Source organism: Lepidothrix coronata, unplaced genomic scaffold, assembly GCF_001604755.1.
Source record: "Lepidothrix coronata isolate B3197 unplaced genomic scaffold, Lepidothrix_coronata-1.0 Scaffold20, whole genome shotgun sequence".
In the NCBI taxonomy this organism is placed as follows: Eukaryota; Metazoa; Chordata; class Aves; order Passeriformes; family Pipridae; genus Lepidothrix; species Lepidothrix coronata.
The window spans coordinates 2,013,793-2,041,753 of record NW_016690200.1 but is presented as its reverse complement, the minus strand read 5'-3'; the positions used below and the strand labels follow the sequence as shown (position 1 = coordinate 2,041,753).

At 43.1% G+C, this 27,961-nt stretch overlaps 2 protein-coding genes across 2 annotated transcripts; one reads left to right on the top strand and one right to left on the bottom strand.

Moving 5' to 3' along the window:
* Window positions 1-128: 128 nt before the first annotated feature.
* Window positions 129-14,346, bottom strand: DCLRE1C (DNA cross-link repair 1C). Its single transcript, XM_017807794.1, is given in 15 exon segments — window positions 129-1,663; window positions 1,665-2,599; window positions 3,075-3,175; window positions 4,036-4,124; window positions 5,525-5,579; window positions 5,742-5,878; window positions 6,484-6,585; window positions 7,950-8,090; window positions 8,255-8,327; window positions 8,580-8,681; window positions 9,335-9,390; window positions 11,238-11,297; window positions 12,343-12,427; window positions 14,049-14,100; window positions 14,194-14,346. Coding segments are annotated over 15 exon segments (2,136 nt in total). The 5' UTR covers window positions 14,303-14,346; the 3' UTR covers window positions 129-1,624.
* Window positions 14,347-14,449: 103 nt separating this feature from the next.
* MEIG1 (meiosis/spermiogenesis associated 1) lies at window positions 14,450-22,673 on the top strand. Its single transcript, XM_017807797.1, has 4 exons — window positions 14,450-14,595; window positions 17,174-17,306; window positions 19,148-19,310; window positions 21,217-22,673. Exons 2-4 carry the CDS (start codon window positions 17,203-17,205, stop codon window positions 21,343-21,345), a joined length of 396 nt encoding a protein of 131 aa, XP_017663286.1. The 5' UTR covers window positions 14,450-14,595; window positions 17,174-17,202; the 3' UTR covers window positions 21,346-22,673.
* The last annotated feature ends 5,288 nt before the right edge of the window (window positions 22,674-27,961 follow it).

The following is a 27,961-nucleotide window of genomic DNA, read 5'->3' as shown; positions in this document are numbered from 1 at the left end:
GAAGTTGTTTTAAGACTGCAACCTCTTAATTCCTGTGCTGTTCCCAAAATTTTCTAGCCCTGTAAAGACTCCAGCAGAGTAGCCATGAGGAAATCATCTGTTTTCAGTTTAGGGCTGGTGAGAAGTGGTATAAATTTACACTGTCAGCTTGCCTGAAGCAGACTGGATTCCTGTGTATTTGAGCACCCTGTAAAGGCAGCCCTGAACTTACATGCACAGTACAGGTATGAAACGAGCCCACAGAATAAGTTCTGCTCTATCTGACTTTATTCACATAAGTAGTTATAACAGCAGTTCCATTCAGGCTTGCTAAAAAAATCCCAAAAGTTGATAAATCACATTTGGAAATTACATTAACAAATCCCACAAACATTGGACAAGGTGACAGTGAAGAAATACATGGATCTTGAATATCCTTAAAATCATATGTAGATCAGAGCAATGCTTTGTCCCCTCCTGCCCCTGTTCCCAGTGTCAGAATGCTGGCTGGTTTAACATTCACATATCACTAAACATGGCACAAAGACTCAAGGCACACTTGGAGGGGAGAGATGTTGTGCTAAAGGTCTGTTTAATTCTTTGGCATTTAAGCCCACATGGATAGGGAACCTCAGGGATTTTCAGATGACTTCTGTGGTTTATTTTATAGGCACTGCAGTTTAACTGAAACCTGAATTACATTTCCATGGTAGAACCTAAGAATTTTGGCAGAGAGAGTTATGATGGCACACATGTATAGAGAATATATTGTCTTGATTTGAAAAAGAATTCAGTGAAGTCTACAGAATGTTGCAGAGGAAGTGAAATTTTGTAGTACAGGAGCCTCAAGTAATGCAACCACCTGTCTGGGATAACAGGTTACCTTCTGTTGCCAGAGCAGGCCTTGGCTGGTGGCTTGGGAACCGCAAGATTTAAAGTTTTTCTGAAAAACAATTCAGAACAAACCAAAACATGGAGGAACTGATGACAAGTTGTATGCAACGAGTTGGAGTTAAAGCATAGACAGTGGTGTGTAGTACCTCACTCAGGAGTTAAAAGTCAGATGACACCACTTGCTCAGTGTAAAGAGAGACTTCTTGAACAATTTGAATTAACAACAGGTTAAAAACCCCTCACATTGTCAGTAATTCTCTAATTTGTTCTGCAGTTGTTTTTAAAAATAACTGCAGTGAATACTAATTAAATAGTGATAATAGTGATAATACTGCCTTGTTTATGTGGTCATTCCTATGTCTTCCTCCCCACAGTTAGCTGTGGTATTTTATTAAAACCTGAGATCACATTACAAAGGCAAACTCTTAGAGCTCATGATAAACACTAAATTTCATTTAGTGTCCTGTGCTTACTTTTGTCTGGTCCACTTTTTGTCTACTTACAGTCCTGGAGAAATGAACCTCAGGAGGTAGAATGCTTTTACAGTCCCTCCTAGAAATACTTCGTTTTCAGTATTTCATGGAAGGAACAGTACAGTTACACAGACTACAAATTCCTAGTTCTGACAGTAAGATATTTCTGAAAAAAAAAAAATAATTGCATGAGTCAGCATAGCTGCATATAGTAATTGGCATTAAAGAGAAAAAGAATTCGGGTATTAATAAACATTTTGGGTATCATCACAATGTAATCAGTTATATCTGTCCTCAGGAGACTTTTTTCTCAGTGAGTATGTTTTCCCCTGCTGCAAGCTTCTCGTATAAATAGTGCAGTTTATCTGGCTGAGGCACTTCAGCACCAGGAGTCAAGGGAATTTCGAAGTCAGAGGAGCTCTGGGAGTCCCTCCTCAGCTCCAGGTCAGGAGTCCTTGAGCTGTCACTTAGTTCCACCAGCGCATCCTGAACACGAGCAGTGCCAGTCTCTGCAGCTTTCTCACAGCCCTTGCTTTTCAAGTCACAGGTGCCATCATAGACACAGGGTCTGCTCTGCCCTGGTGGCTTCCCCTTGCTGCTCTCTGGCTGACTGTCCCTGGCAGTCTCCTGCAGCACGGGAACAACTGCTCTGCTCCCACCTTTGCTGAAGTCCAGGGCACTTCTCTCCTGGGAGGTGATAAGCACTGTGTCCATTTGGCTGTCCCAGCCCTGGCTCCCCTGCTCTGATATGTGTGTTGACTGAGAAGAATTCTGAGAGGAGATGTGTGTTGAGTCACTTACTCCATCTGAATCGCTGAAGAGTGACTGGGACCCCCCAGCATCTGCTGAAGATGGGATGTTGTCCTCATTTTCAGAGCTTTCCTCTAACTTATTACACATAAAGAATTCATCCCAGCGAGGGACATCAGCATTAGAGTCCTGTTGGTCACTAGTTACTCCACTGAAATTTGCTGTGGAAGTGGCATCTGGCTCATGGGAAAGAAATTGAACTGTATTTTTTTCAGATTCTTCTTCGTCATTTTCATCATCATCATTTGATTCCTCACAGTCCACAAAATCTACCTGGGGGGAGGTGTAAGTTGTGGTTGCTTTGTAACTTACTGTGCTCTCATTAATATTTCCTTCAGCATTTTCAGATTGTCCTGTGCTGGATGGCCTGCTCTCTCCTGTCTGCTGTTTTGGAATCTTAGGCCTTGCAGAAGTTAATTCTGCATCAAAGAGATCATCTTCATCTGTCAGGAAACGAACAGAAAAAGAAAATCACTAAGAAAAGTTCACATCTCTGCTAAAATCTCGTTGAGAGCAAAGTTTTAATAAAAATTCATTTAGTATAAATTGAGGAAAAAGTTCTTTAACCCAGCTGGAGACTTTGCAGGACGTTACTGACAGTGTTTGCCATGCCTTGTCCAGCTCAGTGCCTCACAGAGGGGCAGTTAGAACAAGCTTTCCTAGGCTGGTTCAGGACTCTGGGAAGGAACTCTATCCAAAGACTGAAAGGGCTGTTGAGCAGCAACTACATTTTAAGACTGCAAACAAGTGTGTTTTTACACAATTAGTGCTCTTAAAATCCAAAGTTATTTTATATTTTTCCTTTCCAACTGTTGTTTTGAACACAAAGACAGACTGTGGTGAACACTGAGGCTTTTGGCACCTCTGCTTAGTCTCAGACTCTCACTTAAGGTGCAGTAGCACCATCAGAACCTTTACCTGTATCAGATAATTCTCTCCTGTGGACTCTCTTCAGTGTTCCTAAGGGCTTGTACCTGGGTTCCATGTTTCTCCTGTATGACCTGCATAATGGCTTTAATCTGAGGGGAATGAGAAAAGCAATTATGTTTAGAACACAGCAGACACTTTCAGGAGCAAAAGTAAAACTTTTAACTTGATGTAAGTACACTGCTCTATGCCTTTCACAGGCACTGCAGCAAAAATGTTAAAGCAAAGGCAGCAATACCTAGGTCAAAGCTTTTGATTCACTGGTGAGCTTGAGCAGCTTAAAGGTAGAGATCTGTCATTTCAACATATTTACCTTAAAACATGTACGTCATTTGGAAACTATCTTGTAGTTCCTTGCTTAATGAGACAAGATGAGAGGGTTCAAAATCTGACTGCAGTTTTATTCAATAACTGACAAGTATAAAGTCTCCTTTCTTAATTAAGGAGGAAAAGAAAAAAGGAACAGAAAAAGGAGTCCTGGTTTTGTTCAGACTGAGTGACACCACTGCTCTCCTGCTCTGTGAGAGTACTTTCTAAGCTGCCAACACCTGCAAGAGAACTGGCCTCTGATGCAGAGGGGAGGTGTTCAAGACCTCAAAGAAACCCTTTTTAAAAGAAACTTCTGAGAAGTTGCAATGAAATAGAAATGGGTCACAGAACACAGTGAGATGAATGTGTATTCAGCTTCCAGAGTTTACCAGCAGGAAAGCCTCTACACATAGATAGAAGTAGTGTGTGGAATACAAACTCTCACACTTAACTCAGCATACAAGTGTGCTTCAGAAAGCTCAAGTTTGTGGGACTGAATATAGAGGAAAAAAAGAAAAAAGAATTATCAGACCAGTAAAGCAAAAGGCAGTGCCCCTTCTGAGAGGCTGGAATTCAGGAGGGAAGTTGTCCTCACAAGAAGAGAGTTTGGACCACCTCCATCCAGCAGCCATTTGTCACTTACATTTCCATTACTTTGTCCTCTGTCCCACCCAGTGGCAGTACGTTGGGATACACATTCACAGGAGAGATATAGCTCAGGAAATCCTTAATCTAAATTCCAGAGAAGAAGCAATTTGATAAGTTACATCAACAGTTAAGAATTTCACTTAAAGGCAGCACTGATGCAAGCATACAGAAAAGTACTACCACTGGTCTCGTGTAAAGACCAATGTGACCCATGAGCTAAACTCTATCCAAGTGGATAGCTCTGGAACAACAAACAGGTGTGAAAGGATTCTGAAAACTAAGCCTCACCTAACACCTCACTGCAATTATCAACTTCTACAGACCATCACTATCTCTGAAAAAAAAGGCTGGACAGATTTGGAATGTGATCCAGCACTTCCCTGTCCTTACTGCTGTCAATATTTTCAAACCTGCATTTTTCTTACTGGACTTCAAGTCCCTATGTGTGCAGATCAGGTATTCCTTTCCTCAGAGACTTTTCCTAAAGTCTCCCTTCAGTTCCCTGTAAAAGCCCATTTTGACAAAACACATCAGTTTTTCCAAGCTTTACTCTGTTCTCTTCTGGATGCTCTCCAGACAGTAAATTTCTTGAAGAATTGTGTTCAGTTTGCAGCACTCCACTCCAGCTGAGGCTTTGTCAGTGCTGAGCACTGGAAACACTTGCAGGTTGCAGATTACACTCCTATCTGTACAGACAGCAGGGCCCATCTATTTTTGCATGTGGAAGAAGGAGTGTTACAGTTACACTACCCCCCATATTCCAGCAGTAAACCTGTCATGTTGTATATACTATGCTAGTAGCTCCATTTAAAATTCCTTATGGTAGAGCAAACTAAAACTTAAAACAGGATCTTAAAAAGAGGACTGTCTTCCTGGGGCTCTGAATAATCTCCATTTTGTATGAGGCAAGGCTTTGTTACAGGTTTCTTATTAGCGCTGATCCAGCTTCAGTTTCTTAGGAGAGAGAAGTGTTTTTAGAACTGGATCGAGTCACATTAAATCCTCTGGGGAGGATGCTGCCATGACCAATTTCCTTTTATTCCCTAACACAGAAAGAGGAGTAGCAGTGGCAGATAGGATGTGAGAAAATTCTGTTTACATGTGTGGGCAGGGAAATAGAAGGCAAACCTACCCAAAACTGAGTCACGGTAGATAAACAATGTATTGAAAACCAAAACTCCATGCTTTAAGCATTGCATAGTTACACAATAATCTAAAATACAAAGGCAGGCAGCAAACTTATGACCTATATGCTGAGAACAGAGAACAAAAATAGGCTCGCAATCCTGCCCTTCTTTAATATACTACTCTGCAGCTATACTAAAACAAGTTTCTCTATCTTCAGCATCAGGACTTCTTATCCCCTTATGTCTTATTATTGACAAGATTTTTTTTTGTGTCAAGTCATGTCATTCACTCCAGAACAATCAAACTCCTTTATGTTTTCTTAATCATTGTATATTCAGAACTACAAGTATACGAACCTCGCTGTATGAAGAGTGGAAAGAGAAACAAGCTCTGTACGTTCTTTCCCCAGTCCTAAAAAACAGAGGAGGCACAAAAATTAGATAACTGCTCTTCATTCTCAGTCAACAGTCAAGCATAACCTGCTCTTGAAGTCCATTTTGAGATTTAAGTATACAAGTGTCAGGCAAGATATGTTTCTCAAACAACAGGTTTCTGTGTGGCCCAAATGCTCACCTCACGATTACATTGGTTTTCTTGATCCTTTCCCCAAACCACATAGTGGAGGGTTTGATGCTGATTATGTGCAAAGGAGTTCCATTTTGGCAAGTCAGCCCACAGGGCAGTCTGTTCCCTCGGAAGCAGTCATCATCCTGCCCAATGCAAGATAAAATTAAGTGCAATAGGGACCCTTTTTTCCCCTCCAAGAAATTAGGCAACATAGTATCTAGGCAGACCAAGATCTCTCACTTCCAACTCCCTTGAAACACTCTGCACATTGCTTCCTTAGTGCAGATGGCAAAGCAAATCAGTCATAGAGACCAATGCCTCAAAGTGCCATCTCTGCTTCTACCTGAGCTCCTCCAAGTTGGAGCCTCCAGCTTGACAGACATTCTGGAAAGGGAAGGCCATGTGCTACAACCACACAGTGCATGGCTGCAGCAGGCATCATCTGAGTTGCTTTTGACACATTTAAATGGATAATACCCAACTGATCTAATCTGCTGCTTGTTTTACTTCATTTAATACAATTTTCAGGTTTCAAATACAATTAAACTATTTCCAGCATAAGCTAATATATTTTTCCCTTTTTTCTTTTTTTTTTTTTAAACTTCAACCTGCTAACTAAAGTTCTCACTCTTCTTTACATTAAGCCACCATTTCACCAGTCTTCATTAGCACAACAAGCCTAAAACACAGCACCTATAGCCACACTTTAACAGCAAAGTTAGCAGAGGCTCTGCAGAATGATACACACCCAAGGATGTCGACAGGCGTGGATCTGAGTGTGTCGGTCTGTAGTAAGATGGCACAGGATTTCTGGCATGTTCCTGAACATATCAGGTTTGTTCGTGTGCACCTAGAGAAAGGCAGAGTTTACTCTTCATTATCTCAGTGTGTTTGCCAGGCTGCAGCTCGAACTTCTGCACAGATGTGCTTCTGCTCTCCCCAAATACGAGGAGGCATTTAAAAACTACTCCCACTAATAATGTCCAAGCAGAGATGTGTGAGCCAAAATTTGGACATCTAGAAGAAGTAGAACATATCTCTTATGCTGAGGAGGGAAGAATATAATCAGAAAGTCAGAATATATCTGCTCACTATTAATGTTGTATGTAAATGGCTTTTATCATTCACAAGATAAAAGGGAGAGAGGTAAACGTTGAGCTTGAAAACTGGGAATTAACTTCTGTTTGGAAAGTACAGATGTCATTGCAATCTACGACTTCCTTGTGAGGGGAAGAGGAAGGGCAGGTGCTGATGTCTTCTCTGTGGTCACCAGTGACAGGACAGGAGGGAATGGCCTGAAGTCGTGTCAGGGGAGGTTTAGGTTGGATATTAGAAAAAGGTTCTTCACCCAGAGGGTGGTTGGGAACTGGAACAGGCTCCCCAGGGAAGCGGTCACAGCACCAAGCCTGACAGTCAGAGTTCAAGAAGCATTTGGATGATACTTTCAGGCACATGGTGTGACTTTTGGGGATGGTCCCGTGTGGGGGGAGATGGCAGGCCCATGGAACCCCTGGGCCCCCTGGAAGCGAAAGAGCTGGAGGCATTGAGGGGAGTAAGACCGTTCCCCTGAGAAAGGTGGAGGTGGCTGCATATTCCTATGGAAGCGGCCCTGAGAGTTGGACAACACAATGTGGGGGGAAGTCACAGCCCCACAGCTGAAGTCTGAGGACTTTGGAGTATTGTGGAGTGTTAGGCCGTTTTTCATGGGAGCAGTGAAGCCAACCAGATAATCCCCATGGACACAGCCTTGAGCTGTGTGCAGGTGCACATTCCTCAGTATTTTTGTAAAAAGATGTTTGTGTTATGTGTGTGAGAAAGTAGAGGTAGGAAAAGCTAATAAAAGGCTGCCTGCTGCTCTGAGCAGGCAGACATCCCTTTGTCTCACGATCCTCATGTGTGTTGTGCATCTTCTTCCCCCCTCGGACCGGGACCCTTCCGACAGATACCCAGCGACAGTCCCATGCAGGGCTAAGGGCTAGACTCAGTGATCCTTCCAATGATCCCTTCCAACTCAGCATATTCTGTGATTCTGCTCCAGACTGGAATCAACTAGTTAACTCATTTTGAGCACAACTGCAGCTTCTTAAGGGCAGTTAATGAAAGCAGGCACATCTGTAACACACAGCAGCCCTCTGAACAGCCACTGCCAGCTCAGTGACTGGCCACAATCATTACTGAGGATCTGTTCCAAAACAACAATCACAGAAACATTACCTTGATTCCGAGTTCCTCACTGAGGTTTACGAATAAATATTCATATCCATAAGCAGCTTTGCAGTTCAGCCACACAACATGACAGCGGGACAGTGAGGTCCAGCTTCGCGCTAACTCCAAGATCCCATTTAAACATTCCTCCTGAAAAGTGTAGAAAATGCTGTGAATCATCTTTGAAGATACTTTCTATGTGTTGCAATTTGAAATGCAAAATGGCATTGTCTTGCAAGACTTACATAAAAAAGGGATGGTTAATTAATCAGCAGTTTTAAGGACCTTTCCTCTCACAGCTTATTTGGACTTACCCGGCTTGGTATGTGATAAAATTTGGGATCACAAAAAGTAGTGTCCAAATACACACTCTGGATGTCTTTTACTCTGGAGGAGAGAAATGTGATATCAGAGGGAACATTGCATCACAGTACTAAGACACACCACTTCCTCTTTTCAAAAGGAAGCAAATCTTTATTACCTCTTTATTACAAAGAACAAATCAAAGGGGTTTTGTAACTGCAGCATTGCAATTATATTTAATCCAGAATAAAAAATGAGGAAAAAATTAGTACATTATTCCTGAATTGTCCATGCCATATGATCTTTTATTCTTTCTAAATCCCACAAATAGCTCACCTGGTCCCTGAATGCAAAAGCTCCATTCTGGCTGCTTCTCCCTTTGCAAGTCTGAAATCCCCTGTGTACAGCACAGTGCCATTCTCCCCTTCAAACAGAAACCTGCAAACAGCAACAGCTGGGTCAAATGCAGGAAAACAAAGCATTAAATGCCAGGTGATGATTTGTTACCTTGCTTAGGGCAGTCACCATGACTAACATATGCTGTAATAGAAACACTGGGCTCAAGTTGGTTCTACAGTAATTTTAGATAAAACAAAAAAATCAGACACAGTATGTCTGGAAAGTAACCTGTGCCTAGCCCAGTCACAGTTGAAGACAAAAGCCTCACAAAATCAATGAGGGTGGCCCAGCTGCTTGTTGGAGCCAAAGGCATCTATAGGGCAGCTGTGCCTAGAGCTGGGCACCTTCTTTTTAATGTCATACTCCAGAAATGGAGGATTTATTTTCAATAATAGTTTTGTATGTAATTTTTAAGTACAGTTGAAATTACTCAGGCACGGGGAAAAGTAATCTGCCCCACCGAGGTAACAACTTCCATCTGGACAGATCCCAGATAGTACTGTGGTTTTCCAACCTTCATCAAAGGTGGTGGGCCCTGCCACAATAGTATTTCCTCCAAATAAGAATTTTAAATTCATTAGCTTCTTCTAGTTGGAAAAAAAAAACAACACCACAACCCAAAACAGTACTCAGTGAGAACTCTACAGGACAAATCTCTCAGCAGAAACATTTTGGGCACTGAAAGTACATACATGACTGAACCTGGACAGTGACCAGCTGGCAGAAGTGTCACCACTACATCTTCTTTCTGGAAGAGATGGGTTAGCATTAGTTCTAATTCCCTAGTTCCTGGTGAGCAAGTACAGAATCACAGAATAGTTTAGGCTGGAAGGAACCTTTAAAGTTCATCCAGTCCAATACCCCTGCTCCGGGCAAGGACATCTTCAACTAGATTGGATTGCTCAGTCTCATCCATCCTGAAATTGAATGTTTCCAGGGATGGCATATCCACCACCTCTCTGGGCAACCTGTTCCAGTGTTTCACGATATTCATTGTAAAAAACTTCTTCCTTGTATCTAGTCTGAATCAAGCCTCTTTTAGTGTAAATCTATCACCCCTTGTTCTGTCCCTACAAGCCCTACTACAAAGTCTGTCCCCATTTTTCTTATAAGCCCCCTTAAAGTACTTGTCAGAGGCTGAAATGGTTAATGATTTATGCATTCTAAGAGACTTTTTGCAGGCTTTTGACCTGCATGATACCTCTGATGAGCAGTCGGGCCCCTCCCTCCCTCCAGTGCTGAAGGTGTGAAGTGCTGAGCTAAGCTTGCAGGCTTTTGACTATTGATACATCTGATGAGCAATCAGGTCCCTCCCTCTGCTAATCTTGAAAGGCCAGAACCAGGCGAGAACCAGGCGAGACACAAAAGACTCAGCACAGACCTAGAAGATGCCTCAGGTGGACTAAGCCCTAAAAAGGCAAGAAGTTGCCTCAGAGGGGCTAAGCCCTAAAAGGCAAACAACTCTTCATGCCAGGGAGGTGCAAAAGCATGCTGAGGGTATATAAACTGACTGGTGACTTTGAGAATTTGGGTTCTCCTTCTCCCCCACCGCCTGTGAACCAAGACCATCGCTCTCAAGCATCGCTGGAAACCATGGCTCTCGAGCATCGCTGAATCCAGTGGGCGGTGACTATGTCCATTTCTTTTATACTCTCAGCTTCTCTCTTCCCTTACTCTCATCCTGGTTTTTCTCTCCCCTAAACAGTTTCTCCCCCCCCTGGAAAGTTATCCTAGTGCTGCATTGTTCTATGACAACACCCAAACTGTTAGCATGTTTGTTGATACAAGGTTGTTAAAATAAACTTTGTTTTCAGACACTGATTATTTAGTGTCGTTTCACTTTAATCCACCCCAAGGGAATTATTGATAAAAACTTGAGTTACCCCCCTTCCCCTTTTCCTGGGGCAGGTCATAACAGTACTGAAAGGTCTCTCCAGAGCCTTCTCTTCTCCAGGCTGAGCAACCCCAACTCTCAACCTTTCCTCAGATGTGGCCCTTCCCCTTTTTGGTAGCCATCCTCTGGACCTGCTCTAACAGGTCCATGTCTTTCCTGTATTGGGGACTCCAGAGCTGGACACAGCACTCCAGGTGGGGTCTCCTCAGAGCAGAGAAGCAGAACCCCCTCCCTCAACCTGCTGCCCACAGTTCCTGTGATGCAGCCCAGGACACATTTGGCTTTCTGGGCTGTGAGCACATGCCACGTGCAGGCTCCCATCTACCAAGCATCCGCAAGCACCACGGAAATGGCATCTTGGGATACACTTTGTGTGGAGATCCTCTACTAGACCTTAACATTTTGCATTTAAAGATTGTTAATTAAAATAAGCCAGAAGATACAAAGTGAAAAAAAAAAATCACAAGAGCAATAGGTAAGTTGGTAATGCCCTGGAAAGGCATTACCAAAAGAATGCTGTGATTGTAAGAACAAAGCAGGTCAACAGAATTCATTGGCTGCACATCCAGGAGAGGAGGGTAACATGCATTTTAAAAATAGCTTATCCTCTTGGGATGTTACAGGTAAGGTATTTCCCATACTCATATAAACAGCATTACTGTCCATTACTAATATATGAATCTTTTTTTCCTGGAACTTACCTCACCAGATGTTTCATCTACTAAAGAAATCTGAGTTGGAGTTTCAACTTCCAGTGCAACCTGTAACAAAATGATTAATTGCATTATAGGATTTACTGGACATTGTGCTTCATGTTTTTGGCTGGTATTCATTATCTAGATATCTCTAGCACTCACTGTGGTTATTGCTAAGCCTGTAAAATCAAAGTCATTTTCCCATAGTCATGAACTTCCATTTCCAGTGGGAAAAAAAGTTTCCTAAAAGTTGTCTAAAAATGAAATGGAGATACCTCAACCAAGGTGTACATACCTAAAAAAGTTAGAGCATGTGGGACTTATTACAGCAACAGCTCTTCTTTCTGTGGCTGGATCATATACCTTATTTTGGATGATTGCAAGACCCAAGACATCCCAGTCCTAGAGCACACCAGTGGATCTTTCTAAGATAGATCTCTGCTACAGCACTTCCCACTGCCCCCTATTACCAGGAGAGCCCACAGACCACAGGGAGCATGGATTTCTGTGTTTGTGCAGAGGTGATTATTTTTATTTCTGTAAAAAAAACACATTCAATTTAATGTTGCCTGTGTCTGCAAAGGGAAGGAAATAACTGCAAGTCACACCTGTACATGACACTGATCCCTTGAAGTTTGGCTCCAAACAGTGGAAATCATGTAAACTGATTTAGTTCTTCAGTGACTTCACATCGTTAAAACGTTTTCATGTTAGAGATAGTCCATTTTCCAAAAAGCAAAAGGAAAATAATATAACTACAGGTTATATATTCTCCAAGCAGTAAGAGATTTTAAATTAAGCAAAAGAGAAATTAATTAAGGACAGGAGCAAAAACACACGAGCAGGGTAAGGAAATGAATACAGAGATACAAATGATCAATGTAAAGCTGAGGGTGAGTGGAAAGGAAAAACTCATGTGAAGGGAATAATAATTAAACATCAATAAACCAATCCCATACAGCAAGCAGCAGAAAAGACACATTGTTGGAAATACTTAAGACCTGAAACATTGTATCGACACCAACATTAGGCATTTCTGAGGAGCAGAAGCTTCTTCTTTCCTAGAATCACTGCTTGGAAAACGTTAATTTAAAAATAAACACAAACTCACAATATGATTCTCCCAAAACTTGTATTTCCAGTTAGACAACAGCAATTCCTTAGTTACTGGTGAGCAGTATAGTTTAACTTTCAAGCTGTGAGGAGACAAAAAGCAGAGAGAAGTGTGCTTTAAAGTAGAGGCAAGGAACAATCTAACGACACATCAGCACCTGGCACCCAGTACATCAAAACCTGTGCTCAGAACACTCTCTCATGTGAAGAGACCTGCAGAGCAGGAAGCCTGCAGGCTTTTCTTCAGTACAGCAAACCCAAACTTACCTCTGTGTGCCCATGCCTGCATGGATTTTTGTAGACACAAGTTAAGTGGTCACATGTACAGGTGTACATGTTTCTGTTTCTATACCCACACCCCTGGAACAGGTGTTTGAGGCAGTCAGCATTCAGCAGAACTTAGAATACTCTCTATTAATCTTGTGCACAGTGCAGAGACCTGATGAGCAAAAAGAGATTCTCTGCTTGCATCTGAGGAGATGTGACATCTACTCTAACAACTGAAAAGTGCCGGGGAGCTATCCCACAACCTCCCTGGGCCCATTCCCATGTTTGACCACCCTCATGGTGAGAAAGGTGTCCCTTGCCCTTTTGTTATGTACCTCCAAGAAGAGTCTGGCTCCATCTTCTCTATCCCTACCTGCAAACAGTGACACACAGCTGACTCCTACTCCCACAGCTGCAGTCATCCAGCTCTCAGCCTCTCCTCACACATCACACACTCCTGCCCCAGAACAGCGTGGTGATCCTGCTCCAAACACCTGTTGGGGTGTTTTTTTTGTCCAGGGGAGCCTAGGATGGGACTAAATATTCCAAAAAGAAGTCTCACAAGTGCTGGCCAGAGCAGAATAACTATCTCCCTCAACTTGCTGGCCTTCTTCACAGCACAAGCACAGACAGCACTGTCAGTGTGCACTTCCAGGGAGTAACAGCAGAGATCCTTATGAAGTTCCACAAGGCCAAGTGCACCTGAGTTTGGGTAATCCCAGCATTAATACAGACTGGGGTATGAATGGATCAAGAGCAGCCCTGTGGAGAAGGTCTTGGGGGTCCTACTGGATGAAAAAATGAACATGAGCCTGCAATGTGCACTCACAGCCCAAAAAGTCAACTGCATCCTGGGCTGCATCACCAGCAGGCCGAAGGAGATGATTCTCCCTCTCTGCTCTGCCCTTGTGAGACCCCACTTGGAGTGCTGCGTCCAGCTCTGGGGACAGGAGGACAGGGACCTGTTGGGGCAGGTCCAGAGGAGGCCACAAAAATGATCCAAGGGCTGGATCACCTCTCCTATGGAGTCAGGCTGAGAGAGTTGGTGTTGTTCAGTATAGAGAGGAGAAGGCTCTGGGGAGTCTTCAATACTTAAAGGGGACTTATAAGAATGATGGAGAGGGACATCTTACAACGATAGAGGAGAATGACTTTAAATTGAAAGCTTAGGTAGATAAAAGGGAAAAACTTCGTGTAGTGAGGTGGATTATACACTGGCATAGCTCGCCCAGAGAAGCTGTGGCTGCCCCATCCCTGGGAGTGTTAAAGGCCAGGCTGAACAGAGCTTGGAGCATCCTGGTCTAGAATGAGGTGTCTATATTGCTGTGACTTATAACCCACGGCAGCTCCCCAAGCTGTTTTGCCCACGCCTTGCCGCGCACCAGCCGCCTCCCCCTCAGCGCTGCCGGTCCCGTCCCCCCTCAGCCGCCGCCGTACCTGCCCTCCAGCCTGCTCTTCAGGGCGGGCGCCCGCAGCCCCTTCATGTGATCTGGGGGGAGAGAGAGAGGCACGGTGGTCACTGGGGTGTAGGGGAGGTGTGGCGCACCCGCTGGGACGCTCCCAGCCCCTCGCGGCCGCTCACCCTTGTGGCAGTGCGACAGGAAGAAGGCGCGGGCGCGCAGGTTGTGGTGATCGAAGCGGTCGATAGACAGGGCCGGGTACTCGCGCATGCGACCCCCAAACCGGCTCATGGCCGCCGCCGCCGGCACCGCGCGCTTCCGCCTTCACCTCCGGCCTCCAGCCAATCGCGACGCGACCCCGCCCCCCGCCGGCCTATCAGAGGCGGGCACGGCCCTTTTAAAGCGGCCATGGCGGGCGGTTGCCTGGCGACCGTTGGCGTCGTGAGGGGGGACCCGCGTGAGGGGACCCGGGGCGGGGCTGGGGGGAGCTGCCCTGAGAGGCGCCGCTGCCATCGCGCCTCGGCAGCCGCTCCGCCCCGCCTCGCCTGGGAGAAGATCCCCTGGCTGGCGGTTCTCGAAGCGAGGTGGGCCCTCTTAAGGGCTGGGTGGGCGGGTGGCTGTGGGAGCAGCGCGGGGTTGCGGTCACAGCGCTGTCACATCGGGACGAGACGTCAGCCTGCGCACCTCGGCGCGTACGAGCAGCTGTCTTGTAGATTCTGCCCAGTTCTGGGCCCCCCTGTTCAGGAAGGATATTGAGGTGCTGGACCAGGTCCAGAGAAGAGCAACAAGGCTGATGAAGGGACCCGAACACAAGTCCTATGAGGAGAGGCTGAGGTAGCTGGGGTTGTTCAGCCTGGAGAAGAGGAGGCTCAGGGGAGACCTCATCACTCTCTATAACTCCCTGAAAGGAGGTTGCAGCCAGGTGGGAGTTGATCTCTTCTCCCAGGTAGCTATCAGCAAGACAAGAAGGCATGGTCTTAAGCTCTGCCAGGGGAGGTTTAGATTAGATATTAGGAAAAAATTCTTTATAGAAAGGGTAATCAGGCATTGGAATGGGCTGCCCAGGGAAGTGGTGGATTCTCCATCCTTGGAGGTTTTTAAGATGAGACTGGATGTGGCACTTAGTGCCATGGTCTGGGAACCACAGTGGTGTTGGATCAAGGGTTGGACTTGATGGTCTCTGAGGTCTTTTCCAACCTGGCTGATTCTATGATTCCGTGGAAGAGGGGAAGCTTAGGTTAGATATTAGCAAGAAATTTTTTTACAAAGAGGGCAGCAAGACGCTGGAAAAGGCTTCTCAGAGAAGTCGTGGCAGCCTCATCCCTGGAAAGGTTCAAGACCAGGTTGGACAGGGCTTGGAGCAACCTGGTCCAGTGAGAGGTGTCCCTGCCAATGGCTGGGGGTTTGGAATGAGGTCTTTAAGGTCCCTTCCAACCCAAACCATTCAAGGATTCTGTGAAATCTCTTAGTGACTTTTCTGGGACCCCAAACAGGCCCTGTGTTTGCTGACTCGAGGTAAGTGATGTAGGAAACACAGCCGTCTCCTCCTGCTGCTCTGGTCCAGAGTCTCTCCTGCATGGGAACGTGGGGCTCCTGCCTGGGCTGAAGATGCTGCAGGGCCGCCTGTCCTGGACCCAAGGTGCCCCTACCCTTCATCTTAAAATTTGCTGATAAACATGGGTGTGTTAGGATTACCAAAGGATTGCCAAAGCTGGTGAAGATACAGACAATGCGTCTCCCCAGTATCCAGCACCTAGGATTACCAAAGCTGGTGAAGATACAGATGATGCTTCTCCCCAGTATCCAGCACCAGGCACACAAACTGTGACTCAGAGCCCTGCTCCATGTTGACATGGAGCCCCTCACTCACAACAGCAGCTCATTTTTCAGACACATCCTGTTCCTGCTCCAGTGGCTGGAAGTTAAAGCCCCCCACCTGAGCTAGCAGTTGACATCATAGGCCAGAGGTGCCCTTGCCCCAAGTCTGACTCCAGGAGCTGGCACCAGTGTTCACTCACACACAGGTCTCACCAGCAGCTGGCACTTTGTCCTTCATCACACACATATATGGGATACAAAGTGAGATTATGCACAGAGATGCTTAAGATTTAAGAAGATACAATAGGGTAGGACAATCTGTGCTGATCAGGCATGGGGCTCAGCCAGGCACACATTCCTCACAGGTCTGTACCACTCCATGGATTCCCACACCTCTCCAAGTCTGGGTCCCCCCGGTTCACCGTCCTATCCGTGCAAAGTCCAGGCTGCTCTTCCGGGTGCCTGTATATAGTTTCTTGATAGCCCATCCACCGGTGTGAGTGGTGAGGTTTGTTTCTTGTCATGGTCTTTCTTTTTTTGTCAGGTCCTTGTCTCTTTATATTTTGTTTCTGTTTTCCCCCCTTTTCCCTAATTTCCCAATTGACAAGGGGCTCTGATCAGAGAACCTTACTGGAATAAACATTCTCGCACTCCTCTCCTGCCCCATCAATTAATGTGACTGACGAGGTTTGGTTCTCATCACCACGTCCCTCATTTACTGCTCAGGTTTGAGTCCCCATATATTCTTGTTTTATGGCTTCCTCCCTTTCCTGTAATCCCTTACTGCACTTAAAATGGTCCTTGAGCAGATGCCCTTAAGGAGCAGACATTCTCCTCCCACAAACCCTTCTGTAACTGTTAAGGAAACCACTATATGCCAGCCCAGGCTAGTCAGGATTCCACAGTAATTGTGTTATGATTAAATTAGTAAATGTGTTCCTAAAGCCAAAACAGAGATATATGAAATTTCACTGTTTACCCTAAATGAAGAGTAGGCAAACACTGTCATCTTTTAATCAAGTCCACTTCACTGTTCAACAATTCTTTTTAAATGAAAACTACTGGTATTAGGCTGAATATTTTCTTACCACTCTCTTGAATTCTTTCATTTGCCTTTATCTATCTGTTGTCTTTTGTCTCGTCCCTGAATTCCTGGCTGGAGTACAGCTGTATCCTGCTCTGGTGCAATGAAAACAGCTCTGTCCATGGACCTTGGACACACTAAAATAGACAAAGAGTACAAATTTTTAAATAACAGCCCAATATCAGGATGGTGCTTTTGTTATTTGAAGTCACCAAGCTGGAACTTTCAATATATGACCTTTATATCTGTTTTTTGAGCAGGAAAGCCTGTGGACAGGCACCCTGAATTAATGGTGACTCAGGAAGCAGCAGACCTATCTGGATGTCTTGAAGAAGCACATTCATTAGGTGAATCCAGCATATCCTCTCAAGAAGTACATAACAGTAGTAACATGTAAGTTATCACAACACCCTTACATTCATCACGGTTTATAATTTATTAAGATCTAATGTTATTGCTAATCATACTGACTGTCTAAGGTCAATACTGACTGACAACAGTTCTCATCAAACACTGATGAGCATATGCAGGGCTTGAAAAAAATTCTGTGATGGCTACAAAAGAGCCCTTTGCAGCACAGGAGAAAAAAAATTATGTTGAGATGGATATCTCAAGACTACCCTAAAGATTTAAAATAAGGATATGTGCTTATCCTGTTAATTTGTATGTGACACCTCATAACTGGGTGGGAAAACTACATTTTGATTTTAGTAAATGGTTGCTTTCAATTGCAAAATGATGCAGAGCCTGGTAAAAGAATGCTTGGAGTGCTGAACTGCAAGAAATAGTTTACTGTTGCCAGAAAAGAGCCCTTGTGCATATTTTTATTGATCTTTATTAAAGTGTAAGAGATGAAAGGCCCTTTCTTTGTTTGCTGATGACTGTCATACAGTCAGATGACAGAGATGCAGAATTCTGCTAGTTTCATACTATGGTAACAACAATTCTTCATGTAATTTCCCTGAAGATTTGTATGCTGTGTTGCGAGTTTTTTTTCTAATTTCTGCATTTCTAACAGACCAGTGCCATTTGTGCATTTGATAAGATTCCAGCATTCAGCTTCTCAAGCTCTCAGTTGAAATAGGAACTGGCTAAGTAAGGAAATTTTACTCAGTGCACAGGGTTTGGAGGCAGCATACTACTCACAAGGAGGGAGGCTGTGTTCTCCCTCTCAGAATCTGTCTCTCATTCCTTGAACATGCCTTCCTAATTATGGAGCTGAAGCTTGAGTCCTTTCCTAGTTTTGTAATGTCACCATCTCTGATCATACCTGCTAGCCATGACAGTGTTGTGTGTATTTTGCTTGCAGATGCAACAGAAGTTCTGTTTTAGTAGCAGAATAAGATACATTCAAGCAAATGCAGTAAAATTTAGATATAAGGTGGAAGTCAAATGATTCTTATTTTTTACATAAAGTTGAGATGTTTCCCTAGTGAGTTTACCTTTTTTGTTGTGATAGTTTTTGGTTTGTTTGGGTTTTTTGGGGGAGGTTGTTTGGGTTTTGTTTTTGTTTTTGTTTTTTTACAGTTTAAGTTTCCTCTTGTCCCAGTTCTGCTCTGTTCAGGTTTAGCAGGTGATTAATCTATTTACTATTTCTTAGCAAACTGAACAAATGTGTTTTGTGTGAGGAGGAAGTCAGTGGCAGTCAATGCAGGTTTTGATTGGGCAAGGGTAGAAGAGGGTGAATTTTGGTAGGTTGTGTGCTTTGTCTCTATCTGGTTTCTCTCTCAAGACCTCTTGTCTCTCATCTGCACTGTGGCCATGTGACTGGCCATGCATTTCTCCTTTCTCTTCCTCTCCCATCCTGAGTGTTTGCTGTTCTTCAGGAACAGCCCAGATCTTCATTCTGTGTCTCTCAGTTTGGTGTCGCTACAGGAGGAAGAGAGAAAAAAACAGAAAAACTCTCTGTCCCAAAAGGACAGCAACTGCAAAGATGTGAAATTTAAAAATCGCTATTTTTTTTTAATGCATCAATATGCACAATTAAATTTTAGTAGATTAAGTCAGGGTGTATATTGAGGTATAGGTAAGTTGGGTTTGAGATCAAATAGTGTATTTAATTTGATTCCAACTGCTTATCACTTTTTTTTTTTTTAACTCAGTCTTTGAGGTCTGTAATTCCCTTATTTTAAAATTTCGTTTTACCCATTTCTGTATATCCCCATTTCTGTATATCCCCATCAAAATCACCTACTTCTATCTTCTCTATTTATTTTTTTAAAATCTAATTTCAGGAAGAAGTCTGAAGTTCCTGGAGTCATGGCTAAAGCTGACATCAAACCAAAATCTATGCATCGTGCCAAAACATGGTCAGATGATGTAGAGAATTTATACAGATTCCAGCAAGCTGGATACAGAGATGAGGTGGAATATAAACAAGTAAAACAAGTTGATGTGGTAAGATTTAGGACTTTGCAAGGGTTATTACTTTAAACTTCTGTCCCATGTTAAATGCTTAAATAAAAATGGAGGTGCTGCTTATTTCCTTTCATTTAGGCTGGGTTCTGATACAGTGTTTTTCCTCACAGGTCTGACTTGAATTCTTGAGCTGTTTTTGTTCCCCCTCTCTTATGCATTTAGAAGCATCACAGATTTCTTTGAATAGATGTAGCTGATAACTAAAGGGAATAATTCAGCATTGAGGAAGGCAATATTTCAAAGTGAGTTCTCTGAAGTTTCCCCATTAGTCTGTCAATGGCTTTGATGGGGAAACTTGTTTGTTGTCCAAGGAGTCAGTCCTGGGTCACTATCACCAGCTTCAGCAGTTGGATCGTGTGACAGCACAGACTTCGTGCACACTCAAAACTTGACCTCTGTTGGAAGGGGAATATTTCCACAGTGGAAATATTTGATGCCAGCTGTGGTAAAAGCAGCTGTGATACAGGCTTTTGTCAACACCAAGGACTTGTTCCTCTGAGTATTGGCCATTGAGCTATTGAGTAATGGCCAGGCATTTGGTAGCTACTTGAGGTTCAAAATAGCAACCAAGAGGTTAATACAGCAAGCACACCATCTTTATCAGAGGTCTGTAATTTATCTTCCAAAACAGCAAATACAGTATGAAAAATTCACTTTTAAAAGATCTTAAAATCCTCTGCACATAAGAAAGAGCAGAATGTTCCTGAGAAGGTCACTCCTCATCCAGTTAATCATCACACACTACTCGTCACAACACAGCAAAACATTGGTGTGCGTAAGATACAGTTTATTATTTTGTTGTGGGCTCAGTTACCACTGCAAAGGCTGTGGTGTAAATTCCAATAACTGCAGAAGGAAATCCTGTAATTAGTGTGGTAGGATCTGTGCGTTTAAGATTTATGTCAGGGCACAACCATTGGCAATTAAACCCTGAGGAACATTAAAGAACACCACAGACTCATTGTAAAATGAGCGTGTGTTCTGTTCCAACCTGCCAGGGCCTGGCAGTGATTCTCTTTCTGAAATGTCTTGTTTACCCTATATTAGGTTTCTATAATGCAGCTGCTATTAATGATGCAATTATAATGTAGGCAGAATGAAGATTAAGGCTGTTATGTTTAGACAAACAATGTAAGTAACACAGCTGTATGCCTTTAAGCAGTAAGGTAAGTGATGAAACCACTTCTGGGACTCTCCAATTAGAGAAGGCTCTAGTTTGACATCCTGTTGTCAGCCCTGTCTGGAAGAGAAATGAGATTCAGTTTGATCAGAAGCAGTTCACAGGTGTTGAAGCTGCAAAGAGCTACTAAAGCCATAAAGCTGTTGAACATGCAAGTGCTCAAGCCTTTAGTTTAGTTTAAAGCTTCACACTGTGCAACACTGAAGAGCACCAGGGGAGTGCTGGTTTGTTTCATGCAGGACCGATCCTGCTGTGAGAGATACAGCTGACTTTATTTTCATGAAGAAGCATGTTTTTCAAGGTCAGGAAGAAACCTTTAAGTAAATGTCAGTTTTACAAAAATGGAATCTTTCAGCCTCCCAGGTTACTCAATAACTGAATAGCATCAACATTATATTCCTGGACAAGGTATTTTAAAAGCTTTTACTAGTTCAATTTTAAATTTGTCCATCAAATATCCTTGGATATCCATTTCTAGACTTTCTGGGTCACATAACTCTTTGTAGTAAACCTGAAAACTGGTTTCTGACACCTCGTTCTTAATCTGGTTTTAAAAGTTCAGCAAATTAATAGAAAAGCAGTATTTAGATGCAAATGAGGTTTTCCCATGGAAGTACACCCTATATTCCTTGCAAGATAATGCACAAACCTGGTTTAATGTGAGCGTGTTCAGGTGAATTTATATCCTTTTTATTCTATTTGTAGGTAGAATGTTGGCCAGAAACCGGATTCATTAAGAAACTTCAGAGAAGGGACAATACATTCTTCTATTACAACAAGCAGAGAGAATGTGAAGACAAAGATGTCCATAAAGTGAAAGTTTATGTGTATTAGTTTTGTTGTTGTTCTAGTTTGTTTGTTTTTATAAATCTGTCTGCTAAGACCTGCAAGTAAATGAATTGTGTAATCTGACTTACCTTAAGTATTGATGCCATGCTTACATAGAAGGGGGAGTGCTGGAAATATAGAGAAGGCTGGAGCTATAGACATAGAAACTTCACTTTTTTTCCTCCTATAACTGAAAGTCTTATTATTCCTCATTTTCCTGGTTACAAATGGTTGGACATAAAGATAAAAAGCTGGTAAATGGGCATCATATATTTGGGTTAACTGTGTGTAACATCCATTATAAGTATAGGCACCAACCTTTACTCAAAACAATATGATCTTATTGACACTGGCTAATGACAGCCACAGTCTCTTGGTGTAGCTAAGGGTTATGAGACTCCAGGGGCTAAAGGGCTAAAGCAGGGCCAGAACACTGACTAAAAAGCAGTGCAAGAATAACAAGCAAAGAATTGAATTGCAGGACACTGAACAATCAAGTAGCAAGGGCCAGTGATGAGCTGTAAATTTAAAGACTGGTTATTGTGATAGAAACAGTCACAACAAAAACGTCTTTGAGCAATAGGTAAGGTATCCGCACAGTATTTTAGTCAGGTGTGAGTATTAATTACTCAAGGAGGAAGTATTAATTGACTTGGTATCATATGCCTTCTTGAGGTGGGGGGTGGATTGTGGATTTACATGTGGTGAGAACAGGGAGTATAAACCTTCTGGGAGGACATGAAATCCACACTATGTAATATTTAAGGTTAGGTAATTTCCACAGATGATATGTGGAGTTTCTGGGCAGAATTAATCTCATCTAACTTCAAATGGTACATTGTCAGCATAATTGACCATTGACAGATTATTGTTGTGTAAACCAATAGATATGTTCATGGTAGTTACAGAAAAAATGTTATTAATATCTCCTGTCTCTAGACTGTCAACCAAGGGGTAACTAAGCTGAGTTTTAGGCATAGATTAGCAGTGTACATTTTACTATCTGTCTTAAGGATATTCTTCCTTCATTTGAGCCTAAGATGGAGGCCTCCCAAGAGGCCTATGTGAAATAGAGGACTTACAGCTCCTAATCAAAATAAGTAGTATGGGTGCAATATTCAAAAGATCCCACTGACAACGGCTGATGATGATGTCTTCATTTGCTGAGACTGATTAGAAAATTTCAGCTTTAATTTGTATAAACTCTGTTAGAGAAATGACTGGAAGATACTCAGAAGCAACTGTGAAAGTGTTATATTCCAAGAAGGTTTAATGGCACATAAAGAGAGAGTTACTGCAATGGCAGAAATAAAGCATTGTGACTCTAAATGTCACTTCAGCCTTTCGTTATGATTTCTTTTTTGTTTGGAGTGCTCTGGATTTACTTTTTAAGACAGAATTTTTTGCATACTTTGCAACTAAACAGTGGGAACAGAACAATTACTGAGATAACCCATCTATTTTGTCACTTTAATTTAGTGGATCTCACTTTGTCAACTTCATAGATTCCTAAAAAAGAAATCTTCTAGCAGACGTGAAAAGAGCCTTTTAAAAAATTCGTGAAAAATAGATGCGTTGTACAGCCAACTCACACTTATTGACAGAAATTATTGCTATCAGCAAATGCAGAAGAAGGGAGAACATTTGGTACAGCCATTTTCTCTGTCTATAAAAAAGACACAGTTGGGCATTGAAGAGCAGGAATTAAAACTGCAGGGAACTTTTTAAGGTTTGATTTTTTTTCTTTTTTAAGAAAGACTGCTAGAAATTGAAACAAATGCAAGAAATTATTGTAGTATTCCCTCATTTTACCTGACTACTCCTCAATATTTTTGCCATACTGCTGGATGCTTCTGTCCATATTTTAAGATCAAGAGTGTGCATTTCTTACAGCCTGTGGGTATTTCATTTCAGATGAGTAGCATGGGAATTCATGTTCCACTTCTGAAATGCTGATTTTATATGAGTTGGCAGATTCTTCTCCCTTTGAGAGATTGAACTACCTAGATTTTATTACTTATGTTTTTCAGTATTGTCAGTGTGGGAAAAGATTGAATCTCATTGTGATGTTTGAAAGATTAATTGGATGAAAAGGAAAGACAAGCCTTGTAATCAGTGCTGGAGGCCAGTGGACAGACATAGCCTTTGTCAGGACTCTGCTGAATTTGAGAGTTCTCTCACTTCATTGCCAGGACAGCAGGTTTTGTACTGGCAGTGATAGTTCCAGTTATGATTGTCCTTTGGCATCCAGTTCATATCCAGATTTCACTCCAGTTCGTGCTAAACTTAAGGTAACATAACCATTCCTTCAGTCTGTCAAAGTTCTTCCTGACCTGGCTTTGGTGTTCAGCCCTTCTGGCTGAACTTGAAGGTGACACTTGAGTACCAACAAAGTTTCCCCTGCTACACTTATGCTGGATGAATCTTTCATTCAGAAGTGCTGTCAGTATTTTCCCTTATCTGACACATCTGTAACTGAAATGTCCCCTAACTCAGTTTTAAGCATGTGGGGAAACGTGAGCGTACTTTTGTCTTAATGTAATGTCACCAACTTGTGAAGAAGTATTGGAAGTAAGCAATCTGGAGAAGATATGATTTGTTTTAGGGGTGCCACAAAGTTCATATAAAATAAATAATTTCTGAACATCATTACAGAAACTTTTTTACTGAACTTTAGTAACTTTAAAGAGCTGGAGATAAAATCTCATCTCTCAGTTTTAGTGCCTTGAGATGAAAATATGTGCTATTTTTCTGATAAGAGTCTTAGTAAAAAGTAATTCTGTGAAAATATCTTCCAAGGTATTTTTTTATCTGTTGGTATTCCTCTTATCAGGGAATACTGTAATGCTCTCAACAGCCATTTGCAGCAGCTCAAGGAGTGGCTGGTGGCAAGGCTCCCCGTGAGCTTGCACTGATCTACTCAGGGTAATTCTAATTCCCTTCATGGCTTTGTTCAAGACTTTCTGTGCCTGTTGAAGCTCATAAAAGGAGGTAGAATAAACTTCCAAGACCTGCTTTTCAGACTTTGGGTTTGACAGCTACATGTGGAACGGCAAGAGTGCAACCTTGTGTGTTCCAGGGTGGTGTGCTCTGATTTCAGCCATTACTTGAATCTATTGGGCTGAACATCTCTTGGCAGCTTACAATCACTTAATAAAACACATTTTCTTTCTTGTTGCAATCAAGACTTTGCAATTACTTGAAGTCTGAAGCCCAGTACAAACAGCTAAATGAGGGTGACTGGTGAATGCTTAGTGTTAGCAGAGTTCCAGACTGGCACCTGAAAAGTCCCTGCAATGTAGCCTTGAACAAACATCACCATTTCTATGAACGCTTTGTCAGCCAGTGTATTTACACATCTCAGTGTTGGGATAGAGTGTCTTTGCTGCTTGGCGCTTTTGTGGATCTTTTTTCCCATCAATACTCTTCCATATTCTTGGTCTTCACAGGCACCTCACACTCATGGATCCCTTGAAAATCCTGTCCAGTGTCTTCTACCCTGTCTGTCTCAACCAGCCTTGGCTCAGACCTCGAGTCTTCTCCAGGGGCTGGAGTTAAGAATGGGATTTAACAAGAAGACAGGCCAGACTGCAGGGATCAGAGGCAGGGCCCAGTCAGGTGAACGTCCTGCCCAAACACCTGCTGACATGTCTGATCCCTCCAACCTCCCTCCTTGCCATCTTCCCATACTTGTTCCACCCTGATCCTTCCCTTCCTTTGATCCTGCCCTCAAACATCCCATAGTTAGTTTTGTACAGTCCCTCAGTCTCCTTCAAATACCCCTTAATATTCACACTAACCATGTTTTCCCCGTCTTATCAGTTTCAAGACTGAGGCTGACCCTCTCCAAAGCCAGAGTAGCTCCACCAGTGCCTGACAAGCTCTGGCTTCCCTTATTATCTCTCTCATCACCTGCTCATTAATGGTTGCATGTCTGTGTGTTTAATTTTCCATTTTCCTCATTATTTGTATTTCCATGATGTGGAATAAACCTTAGCCACACAACTTAGGGAAGCAAATGCTCTCCTGTTTCACATATCCTCCTGGCAGCCTCCCCAAGGCAGGCACTTGGCTCTGAAGGATGAAGCCATGTAGAGGCACCTACGCAGCAGGAGCTCTGTGGTGCTGCTGCTGAAGGTGTCCAAGCAGGCATCAGCTCTAAGGACAGGGAGACAAAGGGAAAGGAATGCCTAAAAGCAGGAGGAGGAGGAGGATGTGGTGGGGAGGGAGGGAAGAAGGGGATGGGTTCAGGGAAGGATGAACACATTAATGAGTCAACCACACAGATGCATCAGCCTTTTGCCAGCCATCTTGTACCCACAGAAATCTCCTCCTTTGCTGGCAGTAGCTCAGCTCTTGCTGGCTGGGGAAGAAGGACACGGTCCCAGCTCCTCACTGCAGATGTTCCTCCTGCCTCCTTCCTCTGAATGCCTCATCCAAGGGGAAGGTGTCCTTCTTGGGTGGATAAGATGCTGGCAGCTGCTTGGGGGATGGAGCAAAAAGCAAGGGGACTGGACATGTGGCAGGTTCTTCATTTTTGCCCAGGGTGTCTAGAGGATGTCTGCTGTGCTGTCCTGGGGAGCATCCTCGTGCCAAACACATGGTGCTTTTGAGGAACAGCCAGCGCTGGGACGTGAGCGAGGAAGAGCCAGCAGGTGGGCTGTGGGTGCTGGGAGATAAGTTCTAGGATGCTGTGCCTGGAGAGATGGGCTGGAGCCAGGCGTGCTCCATGCAGGGATGCGTTGGGCAGTGTTTCTGGAGGAAAGAGCATGGTGGCCCTGCAGATCTGCCTTTTTCCCTGGCTCTGGTCTCCTGAAGCTACAGACTTCGTACAGAGTTTTTGCTCTGTGGCCCCATTCTGTGACTGTAGTGATTAGAACTTTCCAGACCCTATCCTAACCTCCCTGACAGATCCGTCTTGATCAGAAGGAGCTTGAGTCACAGCCCAGAGGGACCCAGCTTCCCTTCACCGCCTCTTAAAAAAGGAGGAGGTCTGTGTACCAAGGGCTGAAAGGTCAGTGTTTGGAGGAGATGCTAATTAAAAAGATGAAATATGTCTTTGATAGCCTATCACTCACAACTTCAGTCTCAACAAGTGAGAAAGATCACTACACTTGCAACTACAAAGACAGAGATTTATTTAAAACATCAGTGGATTAATATTTAGTCGGACTAGAGCAATATTTTGGAGAGAAACAGAGAAGAAAGATATATGTAGATAGACATAGATACAGATATAGATATAGATAGATATGAACAATAAGTTCAGAAGTGGTATTTAGAGAAGAGCTATTCATTGCTTATGTGTATTGCAAGCAGATTATTTAGAATGCAAGACAAAAGAAAAAGAAGAAATACAAAAGCTTAAGTATGCTACAGACAGTAGTAAGATTAAAATACCATTGAAAATCTTCGTTTAGGAATAGCTTCTCTGCTATTTACAATTTTACCATTTATATCCCTCAGATGGGAAAAAATCACACCAAATGTTCATAGTTCCTTCTTTACTATATCAAAGCAAAATAGTGGAATCCATCTACACCAGATGAAATAATTTACTGTCTGTAACTAAGGAGGATATGAAGCATCACCTGCTAAATATAAACACTTTCAGTTCTGAAGTCCAGGGTCATGTACACTCTCAGTAGCTTAGGACTCCATTTCATGAATTTTAGATCTTAACAAACTTTGGAAAACTGGAGAGGCACCAGAGGATGGATGGAGGGTCAACATGAGCCAGTACTTCAAAAGGAATGATACTAGACTGAATAAACAGACTCTAGTCAGGGATAAGCTAATGAAGTGGTTACCCTGGGACTCTGTCAATAGAGGTTAATAAGTATTTTCCACTGTGCTTCACTGATCAGACACATCTTGTCCGACACAGACAAGATGGATACAGAGATACAAGACAGACACAGAGAAGGCAGAGGGTTTGTTTCTGGAACATTATTTTACTGCCTGAGGAGTAAAACAGTTTCCAAACACTGTCATCAACCTCAGCCCAGAGTTACCTAATGATAAGCAGTGACTTGTGCTGTGTGAGACCCTAAACAAGAGATTCACACACATCTATTCAGACACCATGAAATCCATGAGCTTTTAGTAAGATAACAGCTTCCTATGCAAATAGGATTTACATTACTTGCTTTTCAATTCAGAGGCTGTAGCTGCTGCAGGTTTTGAATTGCACAGCCCATGGAGAAGAAAAAACCTGTGGCTGGGGCAGTGCCAGCTGGAAACATTTCAGCACAGGAGACAGCAGTCTGGATTCCAGGCAGGTGTTTTAGTCACTCTCTGGCTAGCCCTTGTTTAATGGAGTGTGTGCCTTGGGAACGCCGAATTTGAGAAAGAAAATCTTCTCCTGTATGCACTTTGCTGCCAGGTAGCCTTGAGATGTTTTGGGCAGATGGAGGAGTCACACAGAACCTCGCTGCTGGTGGGATGACCTCTCCTGGCACAGCAAAGCACTCTTGCTGTGGGTGAGGAAGGTCTTTCATCTCTGCAGAGAGCATCATAAAATCCTGAATTTCAAGGCTGAGGTGGTGCTAAGGGGACCATATGCACATAATGAGGAAGGATGAGGAGGGGGAGATTGTTCTTTGCTGTTCATCCTGCTGTG

What these genes read in the sequence shown, in the direction of transcription:
- MEIG1 (XM_017807797.1), top strand. Translation starts at nt 17,203, where the DNA reads ATGGTGACTCAGGAAGCAGCAGACCTATCTGGATGTCTTGAAGAAGCA. An exon ending in GTACATAACAGTAGTAACAT is followed by an intron (nt 17,307 to 19,147) that starts GTAAGTTATCAC and finishes ATCTAATTTCAG; the next exon opens with GAAGAAGTCTGAAGTTCCTG. An exon ending in AAGTAAAACAAGTTGATGTG is followed by an intron (nt 19,311 to 21,216) that starts GTAAGATTTAGG and finishes TTCTATTTGTAG; the next exon opens with GTAGAATGTTGGCCAGAAAC.